This window comes from Alternaria burnsii (genome assembly GCF_013036055.1).
Source record: "Alternaria burnsii strain CBS107.38 chromosome Unknown 725, whole genome shotgun sequence".
Taxonomy (NCBI): Eukaryota; Fungi; Ascomycota; class Dothideomycetes; order Pleosporales; family Pleosporaceae; genus Alternaria; species Alternaria burnsii.
In genome coordinates, this window is record NW_024066123.1 from 254,774 (window position 1) to 278,095 (window position 23,322).

General features: G+C 51.3%; 10 protein-coding genes across 10 annotated transcripts; 6 read left to right on the forward strand and 4 right to left on the reverse strand.

The window, feature by feature from the left end:
* Window positions 1–131: 131 nt before the first annotated feature.
* On the reverse strand, window positions 132–1,457 carry GT037_009698 (uncharacterized protein; the record flags this gene model as incomplete). The annotated part of the gene is made up of 1 exon (XM_038934745.1): window positions 132–1,457. One exon carries the CDS (start codon window positions 1,455–1,457, stop codon window positions 132–134), a length of 1,326 nt encoding a protein of 441 aa, XP_038782546.1.
* Window positions 1,458–1,892: 435 nt separating this feature from the next.
* Window positions 1,893–2,426, reverse strand: GT037_009699 (uncharacterized protein; the record flags this gene model as incomplete). The annotated part of the gene is made up of 2 exons (XM_038934746.1): window positions 1,893–2,013; window positions 2,068–2,426. 2 exons carry the CDS (start codon window positions 2,424–2,426, stop codon window positions 1,893–1,895), a joined length of 480 nt encoding a protein of 159 aa, XP_038782547.1.
* Window positions 2,427–4,309: 1,883 nt separating this feature from the next.
* Window positions 4,310–7,533, reverse strand: GT037_009700 (uncharacterized protein; the record flags this gene model as incomplete). The annotated part of the gene is made up of 3 exons (XM_038934747.1): window positions 4,310–6,445; window positions 6,497–7,087; window positions 7,135–7,533. The coding sequence occupies 3 exons, from the start codon at window positions 7,531–7,533 to the stop codon at window positions 4,310–4,312; spliced, it is 3,126 nt and encodes a 1,041-aa protein (XP_038782548.1).
* Window positions 7,534–8,351: 818 nt separating this feature from the next.
* GT037_009701 (uncharacterized protein) lies at window positions 8,352–8,549 on the forward strand (the record flags this gene model as incomplete). Its single annotated transcript, XM_038934748.1, has 1 exon — window positions 8,352–8,549. One exon carries the CDS (start codon window positions 8,352–8,354, stop codon window positions 8,547–8,549), a length of 198 nt encoding a protein of 65 aa, XP_038782549.1.
* Window positions 8,550–9,903: 1,354 nt separating this feature from the next.
* On the forward strand, window positions 9,904–11,434 carry GT037_009702 (uncharacterized protein; the record flags this gene model as incomplete). The annotated part of the gene is made up of 2 exons (XM_038934749.1): window positions 9,904–10,344; window positions 10,394–11,434. 2 exons carry the CDS (start codon window positions 9,904–9,906, stop codon window positions 11,432–11,434), a joined length of 1,482 nt encoding a protein of 493 aa, XP_038782550.1.
* A 262-nt stretch (window positions 11,435–11,696) lies between these two features.
* Window positions 11,697–12,321, reverse strand: GT037_009703 (uncharacterized protein; the record flags this gene model as incomplete). Its single annotated transcript, XM_038934750.1, has 4 exons — window positions 11,697–11,902; window positions 11,956–12,043; window positions 12,090–12,179; window positions 12,232–12,321. 4 exons carry the CDS (start codon window positions 12,319–12,321, stop codon window positions 11,697–11,699), a joined length of 474 nt encoding a protein of 157 aa, XP_038782551.1.
* Window positions 12,322–13,370: 1,049 nt separating this feature from the next.
* GT037_009704 (squalene synthetase) lies at window positions 13,371–15,061 on the forward strand (the record flags this gene model as incomplete). Its single annotated transcript, XM_038934751.1, has 5 exons — window positions 13,371–13,438; window positions 13,507–14,563; window positions 14,611–14,787; window positions 14,836–14,955; window positions 15,017–15,061. The coding sequence occupies 5 exons, from the start codon at window positions 13,371–13,373 to the stop codon at window positions 15,059–15,061; spliced, it is 1,467 nt and encodes a 488-aa protein (XP_038782552.1).
* A 615-nt stretch (window positions 15,062–15,676) lies between these two features.
* Window positions 15,677–16,552, forward strand: GT037_009705 (eukaryotic translation initiation factor 4e; the record flags this gene model as incomplete). Its single annotated transcript, XM_038934752.1, has 3 exons — window positions 15,677–15,904; window positions 15,957–16,028; window positions 16,082–16,552. The coding sequence occupies 3 exons, from the start codon at window positions 15,677–15,679 to the stop codon at window positions 16,550–16,552; spliced, it is 771 nt and encodes a 256-aa protein (XP_038782553.1).
* A 564-nt stretch (window positions 16,553–17,116) lies between these two features.
* GT037_009706 (uncharacterized protein) lies at window positions 17,117–18,963 on the forward strand (the record flags this gene model as incomplete). The annotated part of the gene is made up of 6 exons (XM_038934753.1): window positions 17,117–17,222; window positions 17,276–17,319; window positions 17,402–17,495; window positions 17,550–17,604; window positions 17,671–18,766; window positions 18,817–18,963. The coding sequence occupies 6 exons, from the start codon at window positions 17,117–17,119 to the stop codon at window positions 18,961–18,963; spliced, it is 1,542 nt and encodes a 513-aa protein (XP_038782554.1).
* A 1,166-nt stretch (window positions 18,964–20,129) lies between these two features.
* GT037_009707 (uncharacterized protein) lies at window positions 20,130–23,279 on the forward strand (the record flags this gene model as incomplete). The annotated part of the gene is made up of 4 exons (XM_038934754.1): window positions 20,130–20,210; window positions 20,271–20,825; window positions 20,872–21,606; window positions 21,669–23,279. The coding sequence occupies 4 exons, from the start codon at window positions 20,130–20,132 to the stop codon at window positions 23,277–23,279; spliced, it is 2,982 nt and encodes a 993-aa protein (XP_038782555.1).
* Window positions 23,280–23,322: the final 43 nt, after the last annotated feature.

The window sequence follows — 23,322 nt, forward strand, 5'->3', positions numbered from 1 at the left end:
GCACCTCAGAACGATTTCATGAGCCTAGAATATCACGAGATAAGGTGAATACAGACCGCAGGCTTACTACACGACAGAATCAAGTCACTACCGTGCAGTTTTCCTGTTAGTCAAGACTTTTGCTTAGACACCTACCCACTAGCAGGCCTTCTTGCCTCCCCCAACAAGCCGCCAGATGACTCGTTACTTCCCTCGCTCTCACCGCCATTCGTTCCAACACGATGTGTCTGCTCTGCCTGCATCGCGCGCTCTCGACTAAGCACATGCTGCATCATCTCCACCTCCATGCTATCCCTCCCCCGGTGTCGTAGACCCCACCACGCATCCCCCGCCTCTGCTACATCAACATTCCCATCCTCCTCGTTCATCATCGCGTTGCCTCTCTCCGCATGTGCATTCTGTCTAGCAGTCCTCCTTATATTGCTAACAGCTCGGCGTCGTCGCACACTAGCAGCGGGTGTCTCATAGGCATTATTCCGATAGATCTCATCGTTCCCCAATGGCGCACCATCTATGTCACCATTGGGAACTACTGCATCATCATCGTCATGATCGATGCTAAGACTCGCAACTGAGTCAACCAGGGTAGTCCCACTCAGCGACGCGCTGCGCGACGACGGTGTGGAAGAGTTCGGTGTTGTCGATTCCACGACATGCGCAGTATACGTGCTCGGATGGATAATCTGAGTAGCTGTCGCGTATCCATTCGTCCTGTTCTCACCGTTTTGCCGGCTGTCCGCACGTTGCCGAAGATGGAATTCATGGCCTTCCTCCCCATAGATGCGCAGAACTGGACCTTCAGGTGTGTTCACTACGTTACCCCAATCTCTAATGGCTTCATTGAGCTCGGGCGTAGAAAGGCGAGGACGGGGACGGATATCTTCTGCGCGTGCAGTAACACGCTCGGCGGAATCCTCATGGGTAGAAGACGCAGGTGGATAATCGTGGATGACAATTGGCTGATATCCAATGGAGGAGGGCGTTCCAGTATGTCCATAGATCAAAACTGGTTGAAGACGTAGAGAGAAGCCGTTTTCTTCATTTCCAACATGGAGTACTAGTTGCGGAAGGATATCTGCTGTACCATTCATAGGTGAAGGTTCATGCTCAGGGGTGGGCGGTAACTCTGTAGCAGTCGCTGTCTCAAGCGCGTCGTCATCGTCCAGCAAAGAGCCAGATCCACCGCGTATACCTACTATCGGCTCACTGTCTCTGAGACCACTCTGCAGCCTCCTCGTCCTTTTCTTCTCGTAAATGATTACTCTTCTTAGATCCCTAATGTGTTCAACTATCTCCGGTATGATATCCCAAAGTTCCTCGAGGTTCTCCACACGAGCTCTCGTTCCTGGATGTGCTCTTGGGGGTAGAAAGTATGTTGCTAGCGAGAAGAGAAAGGATAGTATCGCGAGAGTAGGGAAGGTGACTGTTAGCAGAATGATAAAAGTGCCGCTATTCATGTAGTATGCCTGATGTTACCGTTGTTGTTAGGAAGATAGAGTTGAGGGCAAGTACATAGATTAGGGCCTTTAAGGATAAGAAAGCTTACTGTAATACATGTTTTGTGACATGTTCGGCTTCCAGAGCCCTTGAAATCCCGATCTTGAATAAGCCTACAATCGTTGCTTACTATTCTCTATGTACGGCTCTGATAGCATTTCATTCACAAGGTGATGTGAAGATACACTGGCGACACGAGGTTCGGTATATGACTGTCCTGAATCCCTCGATTCTTTGTACATTTCACTACTTTCTAAGATCTGTGGCACACGGCGTTCATGGTCAGTAGCCTGTCGAGATTTGGTGAGTCCAAGTTGATAATTATATTACTTGTGAAGTGGTATAGAACAGTATGTACAAAAGGTGTTTGGTTATCCTTTAGGTGTAGAGGATATTTAACCAGAGGCAGTAATGACCATAGTGTAAGCGTTGGTCTGCTGGCAGACAAAGTCATTGATACCGTTACCACCAGCGTGGCAGTAGGTGGGAACTTCGCCCTCGCCCCAGAAGCCGAAACTATTCAGATTCGTTAGCTTGTTGTTCATGAAAGTAGATGCTCGGGATACGTACGCAGTGCCAAGCTCGTGGTAGACGCGGATAGCGAAGGTGTCGGTGCTGTTCTCAGGCTGGTACATGCCAAAGCGGTACTTGGAGTCACCACAAGTCTCAACCTCAGAAGGAAGGACAGGGTAAGGACCACCAGAGCACTCGAGGTCGGTGGCGTTCTTGCCGGTGAGCTTGAACGAAACGGATTGGATAGTGTCGTTGTTCTTGCGGAGAGTGTAGTCGGTGAAGTCGATGTTCTCGTAAGTGTTTGGGTCGGGTGGGCTACCACCGCAGTGAGCTGGGTTGGGGCACTCGGGGGTCTGAGGAGCGGGTGCTGCCATGGCGGCGGCACCGAAGAGGGCGGCGATAGTGAAGAACTGCATGATGTCGGGTTTGGAGTTTGTTGGAGTTTTTGGTTGAAATGAGCTTGTTGGAGTTTGGTTGGAGTGTGTGTAGTTGAAATAGGGAAGGATGAGGCCGTACTTATATCTCTGTGAAGATCTTCATAACCATTTCAACGTCACTTGGCCCTAACACTCGACCAACGTCCATCCAAGCTCATGTATTCGGTCATACCTCGTATTCCACAGTCGGCTGGGTCGCACGCAGGCAATGATGTCGCCTCCCCGGACGGACGTGGGCCGACGTGGGTACAAATCTCCGAGTCTAGCAGTTAGACCCTTGACCGCTAGCATTTTTCTGGGATCTAAGTGGCAGTGATCGTCGAACAACAAGGTACGCACCTCGTATGTCGTGGTTGCGCATTTTGTGATGTTATCGCAGCTTGATGCATTGTTCTGCATTTCAGTGATTCATCCGCTTTGGTTGCAACAACTATGGTGGCATAGTCCGAATACGACAAGAGCATTCAACCGCTGCTGTGAACAGCCGCCACGTTGACGTCGACACTGCTTAGCACAAGTGGTTCCATGAACGCCTGCGAGCGGTGCCATTTTTGGTGACTGCAAGGCTGCGCAGCCTCAAATCTTGACATGCAGGGTGCCAGAGCCGCACGCCACATCCACCAACGCCACAGACTGTGATGTAGCGTGGCAGTCGATGTAACGTGAACGTGCATCCCGACCAACGGGTAGGTCAGCTGTGTGCATTCGCACTCGCAAACAGGATGGATCGGATCTTGCAAGGCGCGAGCGGATAAGCCCGGCCAAAAATAGCAGCAAACGCGTTGCGCCTAGCGACGATATGCATGTCCGCGAAAGAAACACCTCATGTGTTTCGCATTAGGTGGTGTCTGTGGAGCGCATGTTTGTTGAGGCTTTCGATAGTGCGACAAGCTTGCGGGCCCCTAGTGGGAAATCGGCATGATGTCATTGGGTCCTCTGCAAGACTCGAATCTTCGGTGTCAATGCCCATGGGAAAGCCACCGAGCATGTGGAAACATACGCGTGGAATGTTCCATTGCTTTGTTGGCACCCGTTACCGCCGTTCTAGAATGGAGTGTCTTGCACAGCACTTCTGTCAACGTGATTGTTGGTAGGGATGGGACTTTGCGCAGCTGTGAAGATGTCAGGTGTGTCCCAAGTGCAAATTCGCGCTTTGCAGGGACGCAGCCTAGTACAGCCGTTTGCAATCGCTACCGCACAATTTGCACTGCTATTGCGCAACTGGAAGAGAGCTCACCAGGAGACATGAACGCTAGTACAAGTGCAAGTGAGTCGCCCGATGAGGCTGCGATACAGCGAGCTTCGAAAAGTAGCACCGAAGCAATCACTGGTGATCGTAATTTCGTATACGATGATAACGCTCCTTCCTCGCAGGAATCATCGACTTCTTTCAACAGCCTCACGGAAGACTTTCTCTACGAGATTGAAGGATCTATCTGCGCTAGCCCTATTGACTCCAGTATTACTTTAAGCAGCTTCGAGCTCGACAGTGTCGACATAGGGGACGTCGTTGTCTAGGCAAATAGTGTAGAGTGGTTAGTTCGAACATGTTTCTGTGACAGCGCTAGCTGTTGCGGAAAGACTGTTGCACGATTGGAAAGCGGGGATAGGAACCTAGTGAGGAAGTCGGCATGGCGAAAACGTGTACATGCGGGAGATCATGTGGCAGATCATGAGGAAGATTGTATCGTTCAGTCGTGACATAACTAATATACTCCTAAAATGAGAGGTGGATACTTTAACGCTTGAAAGGGTATATAACATGCTTGTTCTGTACGCCGGAACACCATGCATGAGATTCGTTGTAGCAGGGAGATAGAAGAAAAACCAGAAAACAGTACGGAGTGGCTGTTATCCAACGATCAGTGTCGCCATAGAGTGGAAAGCCTGCGCTCTCTCTTAACGCCACGATCTTCGTCGTTACGAGGACCGATGCGCGAAAAGGATGCCTTGAGCACTGTAGGCATCTTCACAATAGAAGATGGAGTAGATCCGTTGGAGGACACGGTCTTTGATCGCGCTCTTTGTTGTGTGAGAGTGGCTTTATACTGTTCCCAGTAGCCACTTGGAGTCGTGGTTGTAGACAATGGAGTTGCTGAGCCTTGCTTAGACGAAGTGTCCAGGGTTGATGGAGTAGAAATGCTTCGAGGAAGAGAAGGCCTCCTCTCAGCAATGAGAGAACGTGCCTGTTCAGTGGCGACAGCATGCTGCGTATCTGGGAAGAGCTTCAAGCTAGATCTTCTGGCCGGCACTGATGGAGTAGAAACAGCCATGCCAATCATCATATTGCCATTAGAATGTTCATGGACATCGTAAGTGACTTCTGGCTCTGTTTTTCCGAAGCCAAACTCAAAGTCGGTTTGTGGAGAGTGTTGTCGTAGTAAGGGGTGTATTTCGCTTTGTGGCAGGGTTGGTGCCGTGGCTCTGGGTGTCTCAAAAGACACAAGCCCGCCTAGAAGCCCACTCTCTTCTGCGGGGCTAACCTTGTGAACAGGGCCTTCTCCCGATGTACTCGACTTAGACGAGGCGGCACTTGCGGCACCTTCACTCCACAGTGAGCTTGCTGTAGAGCTTGTACTATCTGATCGGCTGGGTGGCTCCCCGGTGGCTTTTGAGAAAGTTGGAAACGTAGCACGCTCAAGCTGTACGGAATCAAGTAGGGGCGTACGGGGGCGTGTGGCCGTGCTACCTGTAGAGGTCTGTCTGCTACGGGAAGCAGAAGGCGACGGCGATCTGAGCCATGAGGTTTCGGGATTAGCTCCGCTGTCGGCTGTGGGTGTCGTCGAGTGCTCTGAGTAAACAGATTCCGAGTAAGTGGACGACACCTGACGAGAACTGGCTTGCGAAACTGACGCTGTGTCTTTCGATCGATCGCTAAATTCTTGACTCATGCCAACAGATCTTCGTATGGGTGTCGAGAGACTATTCCTTCGCGAACCTCGAGCTGATAATGATCGACGTGCGAACGAGCGAACCGAAGACGAGCGAAGGGGTTGAGATATCTTAAGCGGTGCGACTTCCATGGATCCACGCCGACTTAGATTTCGCGGCGTGAAATAATCCTCCCTTTGGCAGTCGGGCTCTATCGAGTAAGGGCTGCTTTGAGATTCCGCAAGATAGTCGTCGATCGCCAACGGTACATTGACCGAAGGTGTGGCCAAAGGTGTCGTAGCACCGCTGTTGGTAGTTGAAGCGATGGGCTCCGCGACGTAACACAGAGCGTATTCTGGGCTGTCCGAATCGCGAACCTCTTTCGGTGCGCGAAGAGCGGACACCAGATATTGCAGTGTCCCGTAGATTACAAGCCATCTTACTTTACGCGCATCTGTCGATGATATCTTCCCCTCACGTTGACTAGCGTTGATAGCGTGTGCCTTCTCGAAGTGGACATAGGCTTGTACAATGCTCGATTCCATCGCGCTCGAATCCAAGGTATTGGTTGCCGCTGCCAAAGCACCATGCATGGTATCTTGTAGATGTGACTTGTTGTGTTGCGATGCCAGGATGAGCTGCCTCAGAGCTTTCTGCGAACTTGTTTTCTGAGAGTTCGTTCTCTTCGGCGACGATGCATATACTGGTAGGAGAGGTAAAGGATGGGGCTGGGACTTGAATCCATGTCGTTGGTCGAAGGTCATAACATTCTGTAAGACGCAGATGCCGCCGCTAGCAGGTCTTTGAGATGAAAAATCGGCGGTCGACTCGGTGTCTACGAGGTAGTCGTAAAGATTCTGAAAATCGTAATACATTGACTTGTAAAGCGCTTTAGGAAAGGTAGCGCCCCGTGGTGGTGGCCAATATCCAAACTTCCCGACGTAAAAGGTATGTAGGAAACGGCGAAAGCGATCAAGGTGGCTTCTGGCGCCATCCGTCAGCCCAAGATAAGTTGGCGAGAGGTCCTCTTGCAGGAACCTGCTCAGTGCGATAGATACGCGGCCGAGGTGCCCGTCGACTTCGAGATGAGCTCGGGTAATCAATGCTTTCGTAAGCTTCGAAGTCAGCTATAAGAATGTGTCAGTAAGTTATCCTCAATCAGATGATAGAATACATACCACATATTCCGGGCTGAGGACAAGGCTTTCACTCATACCAACACAGTGGGCGAAAGCATCAACCCAGGTATCTCTAAGCTTATAGTGTTCTGCATAGAAGAGACTTGCAAGGGCATAGTCCGTGCACTCTACCAGATCTCGGTACCCTTGGTTTTCTGCGTAGTCGAGAAAGTCTTGATGGTTGTTCGCATGGCTTGGTCGGAAGTGCTGCAGCCGTTCTTGGAGGTCTACAAATGCTTGGCCCATATGATCGCCGACCAGTGGTTTACCTAGCAGGAACGCAAAGAAGTTGCGAGTTGTAATGTGTTGCCTGAAAGAGTCCTGAGATGAATCTTCTGAAGCAGGGATGAAAAGCTCAACGACGTTTGATTCCCGACTGGTGCTGTTGAGGGAGCTGGGCATTCGCCTCAATCGCTCGGAGGCAGATCCTGGCGCAGGTGCGATTTGGGCGTCGCATAAACTCAACATGGCGTCACACTTCTTCTGCCGTAACAGTCTGAAGGGAACGCAAAAGGACGGCCCACGACGCGAGGCCCCTTTTGCGTGTAGGTGGACGAAACAATCTCCTCCTTCATACCACAACTCAGGGTCCTTTCTTGCTGTTAGCCTAGCTTCAATGACGAAGTGCTCAAACATACTCTGCGTAGTCCATGATCCCAGTCGCTCACAGTACGGGTCAGGCCGACCCATCGTTGTACTTTGGTAGGATGCATCGGCTTAGATGTCGTCGCAAGGCAAGTGGCCGACCTTGGTCGCGTTTCGATGGTCTTAAGATGTCTCGTGTCGATACTGGTCTCCAGTAATGTAGCGGCAACGCGATCGCCAATCGTTAAGCTATGACGTCGAGTTGTAGGTAGGTTGGTGTGGTGAGGTAGTGTAGATCCGCTTGTCGGTGCCGCGGAGACTACTTGATTCAAGGCCCTAGGGTCACCCATACGAAGGTTGCAAGAAGTGAACGAAATGCGCGTGGGATTCAGTTGTTGATGAGGCTCCTCCCCAGAGCTAGTCTGACAAGACGGGTTGTCTTCCGAAGCCATGCTGATCTAAATAAGAGTGTGCATGAGTACCACAGAATGAGAAGCTCATGGAGCACGGGCAGGGATTCCTGGTCTGCCGTGTTGAAATCAAAACTAAGCAGAAGTCTGTCGCGGTGGGACGTGGGACAAAGCAACTATTGTATGTACGTCGACAGACCCTTGTTGCGCCTTCACCTATCTCGACAGCTAAGACGCGACGCAGTTCGGTCCATGATGGCGTCTTTTGGTTGGTGAGGCTACGTCTGGCGGATCCGATAGAACGAACTGGTGAGACGATCTTTCCCAGATGAGGGATCGGCAGTCAGTGGCTTGCGCGGGCTACTTCCATAGCGCCAAATATGTAGCTGTCGGGGAATCGTTCTACGATCCAGATCGTACCATCATGGTGATGAGTTGTGTTCGAGACCTAAGAATCTGCATTCAATGCTCAGCCGCAAGTTGCCAACGCTTAGAGCTGAGATACATCCCAGCCTAAAGCTCACAAGCCTCAGTACGGCAAAGCGCATGCGGGGAAATAGCTACTCTAAGGATTTGACAAGATTGCAGGGTAAGTGGCACGGCATTGGGCGTCTCCGGGCTGTTTTTTGGCGATCTCGCCAGCTGAGGGGTGGCGTCGCTCTGAGCATAGCAAAGACAGCTCACCCATCGCCGACCGACTCGTCACAGGGATCTGCCAACAGGAATGCGTAATGTCGGAGGGTGTGGGGACCAGATATCGCGTTCGACATGTACGAGGGTGTGGTTCATGCTGTCGTGCAAAAACCAACGAATAACACGACTCTCTGGAGAGGTTGGGTGGGGACGCCGTGGCGGCTGCCATGATCGCCGGCCAAGGGTGCTCGGCTCTCCTCATTGCGCTGGCATCATACTGTACGTCCATACATCACCAAAACTCGGCCCACAAGCCCTCTGTTCATGCTCGCCTATCGATCTGCCGCGATATCTCAATCCTCGTCGTTCTACAGGTGCCCAAACAGCCCGATGTCGACGTATACTTGCGTTCCCCAAACCGCTAAACCTTATACACCACTTTCCACAGCCCGTCAAGGGTCTAAATGCTCTTCTTGTTATGTAACAAACATTTTGCACTTTGCAGTAGACAATCAGATTTTGGATCATCTATCGCTGATTGCGAAACAGAGTACCTAGAACACGGCATCGGCGTATGCTGGCGTCCTGATGATATTGGCCCATCATGCTGATTATGGTGCCACCTCAGGATACAATATCTGAATTCCAAGCGTCAAACTACTGCAAGCACGCGTTGGTTGACACCCTTACGCCGTCCCGAATACACAGCATGCAGCAACGACACCCGGGCCTCTACCACAGTTTTGACGCCATACAATGCCGTACAAGGCGCATTACCATTCTAATATCTTTAGAGAGCATATCTCGAGATTCACGAACATTACACCTACTGTTGACGTCTCGCAGAAGGGTCTGGTTTAGGTATGCAGGATTCAGGCAAGGCAAACAAGCAGCCCACGTCGCGTATGCACACAGCCAAATCTCTGGTGTCGAGCCATAGACTAACGACCAGATAATCGATGACAGTAACACCAGACAGGGGATGCAGGTGGCCCTGGAATGCATACATGACCGTATCCGCGCGTCCTTTTGGTCTCCACATGTAAGCATACCGCGTCCGAGGACGCGACGCGTTCTTGATGGATCATGCCGCACCATACTGGCCCGTTGTGAGTTGGGGACCACAAACTCTCCATGACAGCGTTCTGGGTTGATTACCTCGGACTAGAGGTGGCTGCATTGTTCATGTCCTGAGAATAGGCAATCGATCATTCACCTACACTGACTGCAGCAGCATTACGCAGCTTCTTAGCATTCATGCGCCTCAAAGACATTCGTCTTCTTTCATATGACGATAATACAGGCTTGAAGGGGCGCAAGCTCGGCGGTCGAGTGTCTATGTCTGAACCGTGGACTTCCTCACGGTTTGTTTTCGTTCTAATGCCATTCCCGCCACTCTCTTTGTCTGCCCAAGGCAAGCCACCACTTCCTGCTACTGTTTTCAATTGCCCTCTCGAACGTCCTTCCTGTGAACTACGTCATGTTATTTGATGACTTCCAACCTTGACCATCTGCGCAATCTCGATTGCCTTCCAGAATGTATGCTTTCCCTTCATACTGCTCAAACAGGAAATTGCGCTAGTGTGTTGCGCAAATTTGACCAATCAACACTGAGCGCAAATCACGCCCACCTCGACTTCACTCCTCCCCAGTCAGTCTGCGCGCACCTCGAGCTTATCAACATTGTAATACCCCAAGCTGTGACAATCATCATTTCATATTGATTTCAACAACAAGTCAACTTGCACTATTAACATCGGATCCATCATCACCACAAACATGAGCATCGGCAGCGAGGCGAGCATGACCGAAATCACCGACAAGGACGACACAAGCGATGGCTTGTGGCAGCATTCCAACACGCAAACGGCAAATGATGACGAGCAAACAAAGAAAGATACATCCGGGGGCGACGGCGCTATTGCTGCTACGCCAACTCAGCCGCGCGCGCCAAACGTCACCGACGCTACCAATGCTGATGGCGAACCCAAGAAGGCTGAGTTTGTCAATCAGTTCCAGGAGAACCTCCGTCTCGAAGTAGAAGCCGAGAAGGAGGTAAGGGGAGCTACCGAGGAAGAGACCAAGGCCGCTGGTATCGAGAACGACACACCTGAAAAGAGTCCAGAAAACAGCGACATGGTCAATAGCGCGATTGTGACGCACAAAAGAAGGGTTGACTATGCCGATGGGAGAGCAAAAAAGTCCACTTCAGCAGTCAAAGTAAGTACGGGTTGTCCCGTGTCCCGGTGTCTGATTAACGCAATACCAGATTCAGCGGAACCGCGCGGATGAGGTTCTCGGCTCTATGAGCGACATCGAAAAGGCTATGTTTCAGCTTTATGAATACATCAAAGCTCAGAATGATAGCAAGAAGCCGCTCTACATGTGGGCTACATTTGGTGGCTACAGCTCGGTCAACGTTGCGCTCCTCGACCTCCACGATAAGGCCATCGAGTTTGAGGAAGCTCATCGTTTACCCGTTGCCAATGCTAGGATATTACTCAGCAGGGCCACCCAGATCTCCCTAGCGGTCAGTCAGATGGCTGTGTTCTGTATGGGCGTGATGGGAGATAAGGTTACTAGCTGTATCGACGAGGTTGAAGAGTCTGATCTCAGCGCTGAGGGCAAAGACAAAGCCAAAGCTCTCATCACAAAAGAGCTCAAGAAGCTTCTCAAAACTTGCGCGAAAGCCACAGATCGAGTCTATGTAGCGCTGGACCTGCTTCGGAGTTCACTACACATCGAGGAATCCTCTCAGAACCTTGATATCTCCATCGTCAAGGACCTGATTGCAGAGAGTACCCCACGCAAGAGCTGGTTGCGGAGTGTGACCGAGGTCGTTCTCAAAACAGTTATGGGTGCTGCTGCCAGTATCGCGGCGGTGCAGTTTTACAGCACTAGCGGCTTTGACCTGGCACTGCAGACCTACCCTTTCGGCACGCACTCTCAAGTCATTTCCCTCGTCCAGCGTGCCCAAGCTGTGACCAACCTTACAGGCGAGATCTATTCCATCAAGCTTGAGGATTTGGATCAGCGTTACAAGGAACTCGAAGCCGCCTCTGAATCACATAGTCTCCGAATTGACAACCTAGTTGAAGCACTTGGTGTTCCCAACGCAGAGGGCACCTACTATTCGTCAATACTAAAATCTGACTGCGAAGCTCTTAGCAATGTCCAGAAGATCTCTGCAGACGCCGATCGCCAGATTCAACAACTGCGTAGCGAACTGGCGACTATGCGCAAGAACATCCATCGCATGGATATTCGTCTCATGAAGCGTCTCGATAAGGTCGACCGACATGGTTTGTAGGAAGATATGAGTGATTCTGATTCTAGCCCATGGTAGTATAATCCGAAGCTACTGCCAGACCAAGACTCTCGGATGGGAGCAAAGAGCTACACTGCTCTTGTCTATTCCAGGAGCGCATAATCTCGATATGATGAACAGCTGAGCGCTCACGTTTCTCAAGGGTGTGGACTTTTTCCGCATTTCCATTGAAGGGTAATGAGCGGACGAAAGGTCATACGGTATTTAGTCTGTCGCAAAGCAAATGATATACTTTCGCGCAAATTTATTTACAGTCCTCGCAAATGGTTCCATCTGGATTTCTCTTGACTTCTGCACCCTCGTTTGTCTGACCCTGTTCTTTCTTTCCCTCTGAGTTCTGCCTCTTATCTTCTGTCTTATTTTCATTCTTCTTGCCATGTTTGTCCGAATGCCCTAGATCCCGATTAGGGTCTATGTGATCTCGTACTAGTTGCTTTAGGACTTTCGTCTCTGCAACATGTAAGCCACTCGTCTTGCCACTTTCATGTCGCTGGATTACGAACCTGGAAAACCTCCTTTAGCCTTTCTATCCCAAAGGAGCACTTTCTTTGCCTCGGCCTTTTGGCCTTCCTCAGATGGCGGCAAGTACGTCTATCAAACTTAGCATGGATTAATACAAACTTTCGTTCAAACATACCAACTCAACTGTGAAGAGACCACCCGTCGCGGGTACCAGTGCTATCTCTCCAATTTGCAGTCCGAATGTTGATAAGAGTTCTTGGCCGAACTGGTCACTCATTAGTGGACGTCGTATTAGCGGAGGATGTGGAGAAAGGTACATAGGCTGCTCGCAACATCCACTTACATTGCGTGCAATACGTTATTGCGACGCGCGGTAGAGCGACTGGAGCAGTTTGTGTCGATGCCATAATTTGAGTCTGAGGTGCGTATATGCTGGGTTGTTCTTGCCATTTCCGAATGAGTTGGAGGAAAGCATGAAGGGTCGCTTATCGATAATCTGCCCGTGGCGTCATCGCGTGGCGTAATTATTGACAGTGTCTGCCACTGCTTCACTGCCCGAAGATTGTGATTTTGTAGGTCAATTTGAATTGCACAGGGATTTCGAGCCTTAATGTTTGCTGAATGGGGAAGGTTTGGCTATGATGTTTGTTGTGCTATGGCGCAGACAAGCCGGATGTTGAACAGAGCGAAGATAGCCCCATCGACAAGCTGTCCTATGCCTGTCGTGTGCAACGAGTACGTCTGCAGAGCAACTCATCAATACACATTTTAGGGATTGAAAGGGATGCTAGTACACTCAGAGAGTTTGACTGATACCTAAGATGGGGGCAGTTATTCCAAGGAGATGGACTTGAAGCATGTTTGGAATTGAAATACCAACGGCAATGGAGTTGATCAGTCTGTCACCTCACGTACATACTGTTTGACCACTCATGTCCCTAGAACTAAGCGTAAAGGATACAACGGACTGCCGAACAGCAGTTTTCTCATGGGAACTGCATTGTAGGCACCAAGGCGGTTACATATTTGCTTGGCTCTATGAAGTGATCAGCTTAGTGCTCAGGCGCAAAGAGCTGGCTGCAATACGATAGTAACTATCTCCTACCGTCGCGTTTCGCACTAATCGCAACAGGGTCGTGCAGTACTCAGGAACGAAGATGCGAGTTTCGGTGTTTTCGGTGTTTCTCATCCCTGATCCGAGGGGGAGGTGCAGAAACGCGGGTTGCTAAGGCCGTGCGCTACAGGGTCCAATTGTTGCAATTTGCGGAGACGCTCCTAGACCTCACACTTGTCGCGCCCAAGAGACAGTTCAACCTGCCAGAGAAGTCGAGGTACTCGCTGTTTTCTCAATCCTGTCTTCTTTCGCCGAATTGGTCCGCGTCCTGCCATTATACCACCGATTTCAAGCGATCTGTTAATACCCCCTCTATCCAAGACTCCTTTAACTTGGCCCATCATGCCTAGCCCTCTGAGCATGCTCTACTACGTGGTCCACCCCAACGAACTGCGGTCAATCATTCAATGGTAGGTAAAGGCGCCATTGCGTGCAGCCAAAGTTTGCGCAAGCTGGAACACGGCTGATGCTTGGCTAGGAAAGTGTGGCATAACGCAGTACACGAGCGCGACGAATCGAAAGAATGCGAGTCCCTGAAACGATGCTTCCACTTCCTCAACAAGACCAGCCGAAGTTTCGCTGCCGTCATCCTCGAGCTGCACCCCGAGCTTCTGGTGCCTGTCACGCTGTTCTACCTAGTCCTGCGCGGTTTGGACACCATCGAGGACGACATGACGATACCCCTGGAGAAGAAGGAGCCTTTACTGCGCAACTTCCAGGACATTTTGGACAAGGATGGATGGAACTTCACAGAGAACGGCCCGAACGAGAAGGACAGGCAACTTCTGGTCGAGTTCAACGTGGTCATTGAGGAGTTCAAGAAGATCAAGCCTGTCTACCAGGACATCATCAAGGACATTACCAAGCGCATGGGCAACGGCATGGCAGACTACGCGAACAACGCCGAGTTCAATGCTGGCGTCAAGACCATCAAGGAATACGAGCTGTACTGCCATTACGTCGCCGGTCTGGTAGGCGAGGGTTGCACACGTCTGTTTGTTGAGGCTGGCTTAGCAAACGCTGCGCTGCTGAAGAGGCCGGAGCTGATGGAGTCCATGGGCCAGTTCCTCCAACAAGTCAACATCACCCGTGACATCAAGGAGGATATTGATGATGGACGGCGATTCTGGCCTAAGGAGATCTGGTCAAAGCACGTTAATGAGTTTGAAGACCTCTTCAAGCCCGAGAACAAGCAGAAGGCCCTAAACTGCAGCTCAGAGATGATTCTGACTGCGTTGACCCGAGCAGACGACTGCTTGTACTATCTCGCGGGTCTCCGAGAGCAGAGCGTGTTCAACTTCTGCGCTATCCCGCAAACCATGGCCATTGCGACGCTCGAGACTTGCTTCCAGAACTATGCCCTCTTCCAGAAGAACGTCAAGATCACCAAGGGTGAGGCGTGCCAACTGATGGTTGAGTCGACACAAAATCTGCAGCTCGTCTGCGAAGTCTTCAGGAGATACGCTCGCAAGATCGCGAAGAAGAACAACCCCCACGACCCCAACTTCCTTAAGATCAGCATCACCCTCGGAAGAGTGAGTCATATAGATCCTGTTGAAGCCGTTGTTGCTAACCATGTCAGATTGAGCAATTCATCGAGTCAATATTCCCGACGCAACAACCACCAGTCGACAAGAAGGCACCTGCCACCATCGAGGAGGCGGAGCGGAAACGGAAAGAGGACTCCGAGGCCAACTGGGATTTGGTCTACATTGTCGCCGCTGTTGTTGGTACAGTTCTGGTCATCACATTCATTATGGTATGTATCGCAACTACGTTGCCTCCAACAACTGCTAATAAAGTTCAGCTCTTTGTCGCCTGGCTCGCGGGTGCGCGTTTCGACATTGCCTACACTCAATTTAAGCTGGAGTTTGGCAAGCTGATGGGAGTGATGGGACTCGACAAGACACCCGAGGTGGTCACAGAAGTCCACGAGACTCTGAACAAGAGCGAGCTATGAGCGTCTCGCGTTTACATGTATTATGCAGGCGACATTCAGCCATTTGGGAAACTGGGCAGATAACAATTACTAATGTATACTTTTCGCGCCATGCTGCGGCACGATTAAATGTGAGCGTGATGTTTGTAGCACGGATGTCAAATTCCAACCCTGCTCTTTCATAGCTGAGGTCGGGCCGTAGATGTGCTTATATTGAAACGCGTTTTGCTCGGCGACGAGGCTGCTTGAGAGGAAGTTTGTCATGAGCTCCCTTGACCGCAGTAACGTGGACACGAAAAAAGTAGCTAGTTGTAAAGTTAGTTTTGCCATGACATCAACCGGTTGCTTCTTTATGCTCTCCGTGTTACAGTTTGAAACGGGACCTAGCGCGAGGTACGTGCCAAGCAAGCCTAGAGGGTCCCACGAATTGCCTTGCGACTGCACGCATATTCTTCCCCGACAGACACGCCCGCCGCAAACAGTCACCTCTCACTTGTCCTTTCTCCTATTCGACGCAAGAAAGGCAGCGCAACCCCGCGACTCCTCCCGTATAATCGCCTGGTGCGATTGCGACAGCCCCGCCTTCACCTGATCCCGCCCACCACCAACCGCCAAATTACCACACGACTGCAACCATCGCTTGTAGTCCCTCTCTTAGCAAAGGCACCCTCCATATCCACCCCCACAACACCCCACAAGCACATCGACAATGGCCGAAGTCGCATCAGCACCGCAGCCCAACCAGCAGGTTCCGCTGGACACGATCCCCATCTCGCCAACTGAGAACTCCGCCGAGGGCGAGGAACAGTCTTCCACCAACAATGCCGGAGGCGAGGGCGAGATCCGCACCGTCTTCCACGACCCCGAGAACTTCAACGTCAAGCACCCGCTCATGAACACATGGACGCTCTGGTTCACCAAGCCCCCGAGCGGCAAGGTACGACATTGCCCCCTCTTGGGCGTCGATTGTTCCATGCTAACAACTGTAGGGCGACAACTGGGCCGAGCTGTTGAAGGAGGTCATCTCATTTGACTCAGTCGAGGAGTTCTGGGGTATCTACGTAAGTCTTGTTCCAATATCAGCAACAACGGGCAAAGCTGACATCGCACACAGAACAACATCACCCCCACATCCGACCTTGCGCTCAAGTCCGACTACCATCTCTTCAAGAAGGGCGTACGACCCGAGTGGGAAGACGCGCAGAACAAGCACGGAGGTAAATGGGCTTTCCAGTTCAAGGACAAGAAGGTCATCAACATCGATGCGCTCTGGCTCCATGTTATGCTCGCGGCCATCGGAGAGAACCTCGAGGACGAGGACGACAATGAGGTCATGGGCGTCGTCGTCAACGTCAGGCGAGGCTTCTACCGTATCGGTCTGTGGACCCGCACAGTCGGCCGCGCTATCCCCGGCGACGCTGGAAAGGGCAGGACCCAGGAGAAGGGCAAGGAGGTTTTGTTGAAGATTGGCAAGCGGTTCAAGCAGGCGCTTCAGCTCAAGGAGAACGAGGCCGTCGAGTTCTCTGGTCACACTGATGCCGCCAACGCCGGTAGCACCCGTGCAAAGGCCAAGTTCAGCGTCTAAAAAGCTCCGGCACACTTCCGAGTCTGCAACACCATGCTTGCTTTTTGCAACATCCTCCGTCGTCCTCGGACACACGGCACACTCCACCCTCGACTGCATTTTCTCGATTTGTCTCCAGTTTGGTCTAAAAGTATCCCACTTAACGGTTCATGATACAAGGACTGAAATTCTAGCATGGCGTCTGCATGGAGCGGCGAAGGGTGATATTGGGTTCTTCAAATGAATCATATGGCCATGGCGGGTATACCTCGAACGGGTGGGGTTCTGAGCTTGTTTAGACCAGCTCTCTTATCTAGCATATCTATGAATAAGAGTATATGAATTTGGCAACCCAGTAAATCCTCTTTCGCATCTCGTGAACGACTTGTAGCATTCACCTGCCGAGTATGGTTCACCCGCATGTGGTGGATGGACTGTCAAGGGTATTCGGATGTTTTTAGCGTGGTGACGTCGGCTGTGGCGGTGCAGCATTTTCACGGGCATGTGTAGCCTGCCGACGCGCGCCCAACGCATATACTCTTGATCGCTCCCACCACTCACCCCAAATCCTAGGTATTCGCAACCATGGTCGTGGAAACCGCATACTACGACGCCCTCGGCGTGCCGCCCACCGCGACGGAACTCGAAATCAAGAAGGCGTACCGCAAGCTCGCTATCAAACTGCACCCCGGTACATTGCGCAACGACTTTTCTCCAAAGCCTCAAGGACTAACTCCCATACAGACAAGAACCCTGGCGATGAGACAGCACACGCGAAGTTCCAAGAAGTACGTTGATTTACTCTTGAGCAGAGGATATGGCGATCCTGTTCGATACTCCACCAGGATTGCGGGGCTGATGGGGTGACAGATTGGCGAGGCGTACCAAATACTCAGCGACGACCAGCTGCGAGCAGCATACGACAAATATGGCAAGGAGGGTGCGATGCCTAGCAGCGGATTTGGTATGGATATACACGTGCTGTAGTAATGGTTGCAGAACGCTAACAGAGGCACAGAGGATCCATCCGAGTTCTTCACCATGATCTTTGGTGGAGAGGCCTTCGTGGACTGGTAGGACAGCACCATGGCTCACTACAGCGGTGTCTGTATTTAGGAGAGAGACGCTAACACTCATAGGATCGGCGAGATCTCGTTGATGAAGGACCTGACCAAGACCATGGAGATCTCCCAGCGTGAGATGGAGGAAGAAGCCGCCGCCCAAGCAGAAGCCGAGAAGGTCGAGGCAGAAAAGACACCTGCAACTGCCACAGCTGGCGCTACCCCAGCTGCCGGTACCACAGAGACCGCAGCCCCAAGTGCTGCTGCTCAGGCCAAGGAAGCTGAAGCAGCAGCGGAGCGCGCAGGAGCACACGCAGCAGATGCACCACCACCTGTGTACGCTGAGGCGCCCCCAGCATATGCTGATAACACTGCCGAATCGTCTACTGCACCGAGAGCAGCATCGCCCCCGTCCCGAACGAGCACGCCGCAATCACGAGGCATACCAATCCGCGCAGCCATCATGGACAAATCGGAGGAACAGGCACGTATGGAGGCAGAGGGCATGACCGATGCGGAGAAGGAGCTACGTGAGAAGCAGAAGAAGAAGGCCGGTCTCACCAAGGAGCAGCGGGAAGAGCTCGCGGCATACGAGATGGAACGCAAAAAGATCCGTGACGAACGTGTTGCCAACCTCGCCAAGAAGCTCATCGACCGTATCTCGGTGTGGACTGAAACCGACAAGGCGACCGATGTTACCGCAGCCTTCAAGGAGAAGATTCATCTGGAGATCGAGAACCTCAAGATGGAATCTTTCGGTCTTGAGATCCTCCACGCCATCGGTGCCACGTACATCATGAAGGCCTCTTCATTCCTCAAGTCGCAGAAGTTCCTCGGTATCTCAGGCTTCTTCTCCCGTATCAAGGATAAGGGCACGCTCGTCAAGGACACCTGGTCCACCATGTCTGCGGCGATAGACGCGCAGCTTACTATGGAGGAAATGGCCAAGCTAGAGGAACAGGGCGGGGAAGCCTGGACAGACGAGAAGAAGGCTGAATATGAGAAGCGTGTTACTGGCAAGATTCTCGCTGCGGCCTGGAGAGGCAGCAAATTCGAGATCCAGAGCGTACTTAGGGACGTATGCGACTCTGTTCTCAACGACAAGAAGATCAAGCTGGAGAAGCGAGTGGAACGAGCCCACGCACTGATGATCATCGGTGAGATGTTTCAAAAGGTATGCTCTTTGTCTTACGCTTGGATGATATGGATGCTAACTAGATGTAGGCCGAGCGCGATCCTGAAGAAGAAGGCGACTTCATGGCATTCGAACAGCTCATGGCAGAAGCCGCAGCTAAGAAGGACGCAAAATCAGAGAAGCATCACCACCATCACGACAAGAAGGAAAAGGAAAAGAAGAAGGAGAAGGCATGAGGTTGAATAGTCACCTCCCTGCAATCTTGTCTCACTTTTTGCATACCCCTCTCTTCTTTTTTTCGTTTCGTGATATCCATAGATTCTTTTCCCTACGGGGTGGACACCCGCGCACTGCTAAGGTGCGCGATGGCCGGTTTGATGATGCAGCATGTTGGAGAGAGCTACCATGGGCGTAGGTGGAATGGCATTAAGAGTTGGTTTGGAATGAGCATGTAGCGAGCTTTGTGGGTCATATTTGAAAGTATACGTGATATTGGGCTCATATGCCTTCAGATTGCTCATTGGAAAAGTGATAATAAAGGCGCCTGTGGAACAAGACATGATTGATAAATGATCAAACGCTATGTCTGTCCGAGTGACTTGTCAATAGACCTGTCGTATCGTACTGTCCGCGGTGCTCTGCTACTATGAAGAAGCCCGCTTTCTCCAGATGTTAGCGCTACATTGTAGTCGGCCTCACACGGTGTTCTAGATAAACGTGCTATCTCGTACTCTAGGTTCCCGCAGGTTGGCCGATGACCATGACGTCACAATAAGCCTCGCCATGTTGAGCTGTGCTGTCCTGTTTTGAGACACGACCCTCCTGATCTTCACGAGCTGATCGTCGAACGTCTTGTACTGATGCAGCTGATGATTGGCGGTACAGGCACATGAAATTATTGCTACTCTGGAGTACATCAGGGACCCTGCCAAGTCCCACAGGCAGTCCACGAGATAGTGCACCAAAATTTTCGGTCCCAAGGTCTGGACGCGTGCAACCTGACCCCACGATACACTATTTTTAGGCCTGGAATGATGGTCCAGATCGTATTCCGCTTCACACCATGATGCCGATTTGTTCAAAGCTTCGACGCGAAATGTTCTTTCAGCGAGCGTTTGACCCACACTAAGCGGCGGGGATGACGTCGCTCGGCGGCGATGCGCGGAAAGAGCATTCTAGTACTGTGACATCGTCCCAACAAAGAAGTCCGGGGGATCGTTACGCGTACCTCGTTAATCGGCGTAAATCTAAGCTTCTCTCATAATCACTTTGTTTTCTTAGTTATTCTTTTTTACTCTGTTATCCAACCACACAACGTCATTTTTACTATTCGCTGCCATTTCCGGGACGTTTTCCGACATCAACTACTGAGTACATTCGCTTGAAGAGGGGGGTTTCCAGTATGAATGTTTGGAGGCGACAAAATGGCGAAAGTGGTACTGATAAGTTTCTCGACCTGATTGCAGATCCGTTTCAGGGTGAAGTAAGTACAAACACATGTTGCGTCGAAGCCTTGCGAACATCATACTTACCCATATTTCAGATCCAAGAGAACTCCATTTACGCCGCTATCGTATATTCCTTCGTTATATCCGGGCTACTGGTCGTTGTATTCTGCTTTCTCCGACCACGCAACTCGAGAGTCTATGCACCACGAGCGAAACATGCCGATGAGAAACACCGACCGAAACAATTGGACAAGAAGCCATTCAGTTGGTTGGATGCAGTCAAAAATGTGAAAGAGCAGGAATTAGTGGACACTATCGGTCTGGATGCGGTCGTCTTTCTACGGTTCCTTCGAATGATTCGGGACATCTTCATGGTGTTGACAGTGGTGGGCGTAGGCATTCTGATACCCGTCAATGTCGTAGGAGGCTCGCCGCTTTACAAGCAGTGGAAAGAGATACCGACGCTGATGAAGTTTACGCCGCAGTACATATTTGGAAGGAAATTCTGGGCTTACGTCGTGGTGGCATATCTGATCCAGGGTGTTGTGTGTTTCTTCCTTTGGTTGAATTACAGAGCAATTCTAAAGCTTAGGCGTGCGTATTTCAACACTCAGGAATACAAGTCTAGCCTGCACTCGCGAACGCTACTGGTAAGTCTTGTCACTGTAGTCAAGAAACTTCGCTAACATCAAAAAGCTTACACACGTTCCCGACTCATCGCGAACGGATGCTGGGCTTGTCGAGCTTGTCGAACAAGCCAAGTCGATCGATACCATCCCCCGGACAGTGATCGGTCGCAATGTTAAGGATTTGCCAAAGCTTATTGAGGCGCATGATGACGCTGTCCGCCAACTCGAGAAGCACTTGGCGGAGTACATGAGCAACCCAAACAAGCTGCCCGCCAAGCGTCCTACGTGCAAAGCCATGAAAAATGATCAAGCTATGCATGGCAAAGGGAAACTCGATGCGATCGACTACCTGACGGACCGAATCGCAAGGTTGGAGACAACGATCAAGGAAGTACGAGAAGGTGTCGACATGCGAAATCCCATGCCCTATGGATTCGCATCCTACGCGCACATCGAAGATGCTCATGCGGTTGCGTATGCGACGAGGAAGAAGGGCCCTGCTGGTTGTGACGTCTACCTCGCCCCCAAACCCCATGACCTCCTTTGGCAGAACCTTCCGATGACACGAAGGACTCGCAGAATACGTGCTTTCTGGGATGGTCTATGGGTAGTACTGTTCACCATTGCTTTCGTTGTTCCTAACATCTTGACATCCGTCTTCTTGTCAGATTTCTCCCACTTGGGGCTTGTATGGCCGGCGTTCATGACGAACCTTCAAGCCCACCCGACAGGTTGGGCTATTGCACAGGGTATCTTGGCTCCCTTGGTGCAAACTCTAATGTACATGGGAGTTCCTGTGGTGGTCAGTAAACCCCTCACAAGCAACCTCTGAGATATAAGCTGACATGATATCCGTAATTTCAGTTCCGTCGATTGTTCACACACTCCGGAGATGTCTCAAAGACCTCCAGGGAACGCCATGTCACTGCTCGTCTGTACTCCTTCTTCGTGTTCAATAACCTCCTCGTCTTCTCTGTATTCGGTTCGGCGTGGCGATTCGTCGCTGCCGTCGTTGCAGCGCAAGATCAAGGCGTCTGGGAAGCTATTCAGGATGGCCATCTGTTCACCAAGGTTATGACCGGGTTGTGTAATGTGTCTACCTTCTGGCTTACCTGGCAAATGCAGCGAAACCTTGGTGCTGCCATCGATCTTTCGCAAGCCTGGATTTTCTTGTGGTCCTGGTTCCAACGTACCTTCTTCTCGCCAACTCCAAGAGAGCTTATTGAGCTCAGCGCGCCTCAACCATTCCCATATGCCGACTACTACAACAACTACCTCTTCGTGTCGACTGTAGGTCTCTGCATGGGAACACTACAACCGATCATCTTCCCAGTGACAGCCTTCTACATCGCCATGGATAGCGTATTCAAAAAGTACCTGCTTCAGTATGTTTTCATCACGAAGACCGAGTCTGGCGGTAGATTCTGGAAGCTCTTAGTAAATCGCATGCTATTCGCGGTCGCCTTCGCAGATGCGGTTATCGCGCTGGTCGTTGGTGCAAACGGTGTTGGATCGATCGATTTTGATAATATACAAGTAGGAACCGGCAACATGCTGTATGCCATGGTTCCGCTACCCTTCCTGCTATTCGGCTTCAAGTGGTACTGCAGGCGAGCTTTCGACGATAAACTGCTGTACTATTCCACGCTCCCCTACTCCGATGTAGAGGGTTCCCATTCCGTGGATCACCCGAAATCGAAGAAGAGCACCAAGGTCTCGTCTCGCTATGGCCACCCCGCGTTATACAAGAAGCTGCTTACGCCAATGGTGCACGCAAAGTCTCAGCATCTCTTGAAAGAGATATATGGCCACCGGTCAAACGCTGATCGAGATATCTTCGATGCACCTCACCGCCGTTCGACCGATCGCGCTATGCCATCAACACCAGGCTATGACCGCTTCGGTGATTATTTTATGACAGAAATGGATACTCATCAGCCAGGCAAGCATGTAAGTGGTGGGACAGAAATCCCTCATGTGGAAGTCGTCACCGAGTCAGAGCTCGACTTCGAGAACTTCAAGAAGCGTGCAGAGTTCCGGGAACAATTTGGTGGCGACGGGGAGCTGTACGGCCGACCCGAAGACATGTCAAGGCCTGGCACTCCCTCTACTTTCACTACGCTCACCGAGATGGGCCCGTATGCACGACGGGGTTCACCGTCTGGATCAGTGACCTCGACTAGGGCGTCGAGTCGAACACGACTAGGAGATAAGGAGGAGCTAGAACAGGGGACTTCATACGCTAAAGGCTACCAGAAGGCGCCGCGTCCTGATGAAGGGTTCGAAGACGTTGGCATCGATGTTGATATCCCGGCCACCCCGTTCAATGCTGACACAGTACTACTGCACGGTACGAGTAGCCGCCAACCACTCGTTAGTGCGGGCGAAAGGGATGGTGGCGAAGAATACTTCGGCCGTACCAGTCGGTCTCAGGATGAGGACACGAGTTATGAGCGTTTTAGACATGCTAGATGATACCATGCACAGTAGACGGAAGGAAGATTTAATCATAATGCCT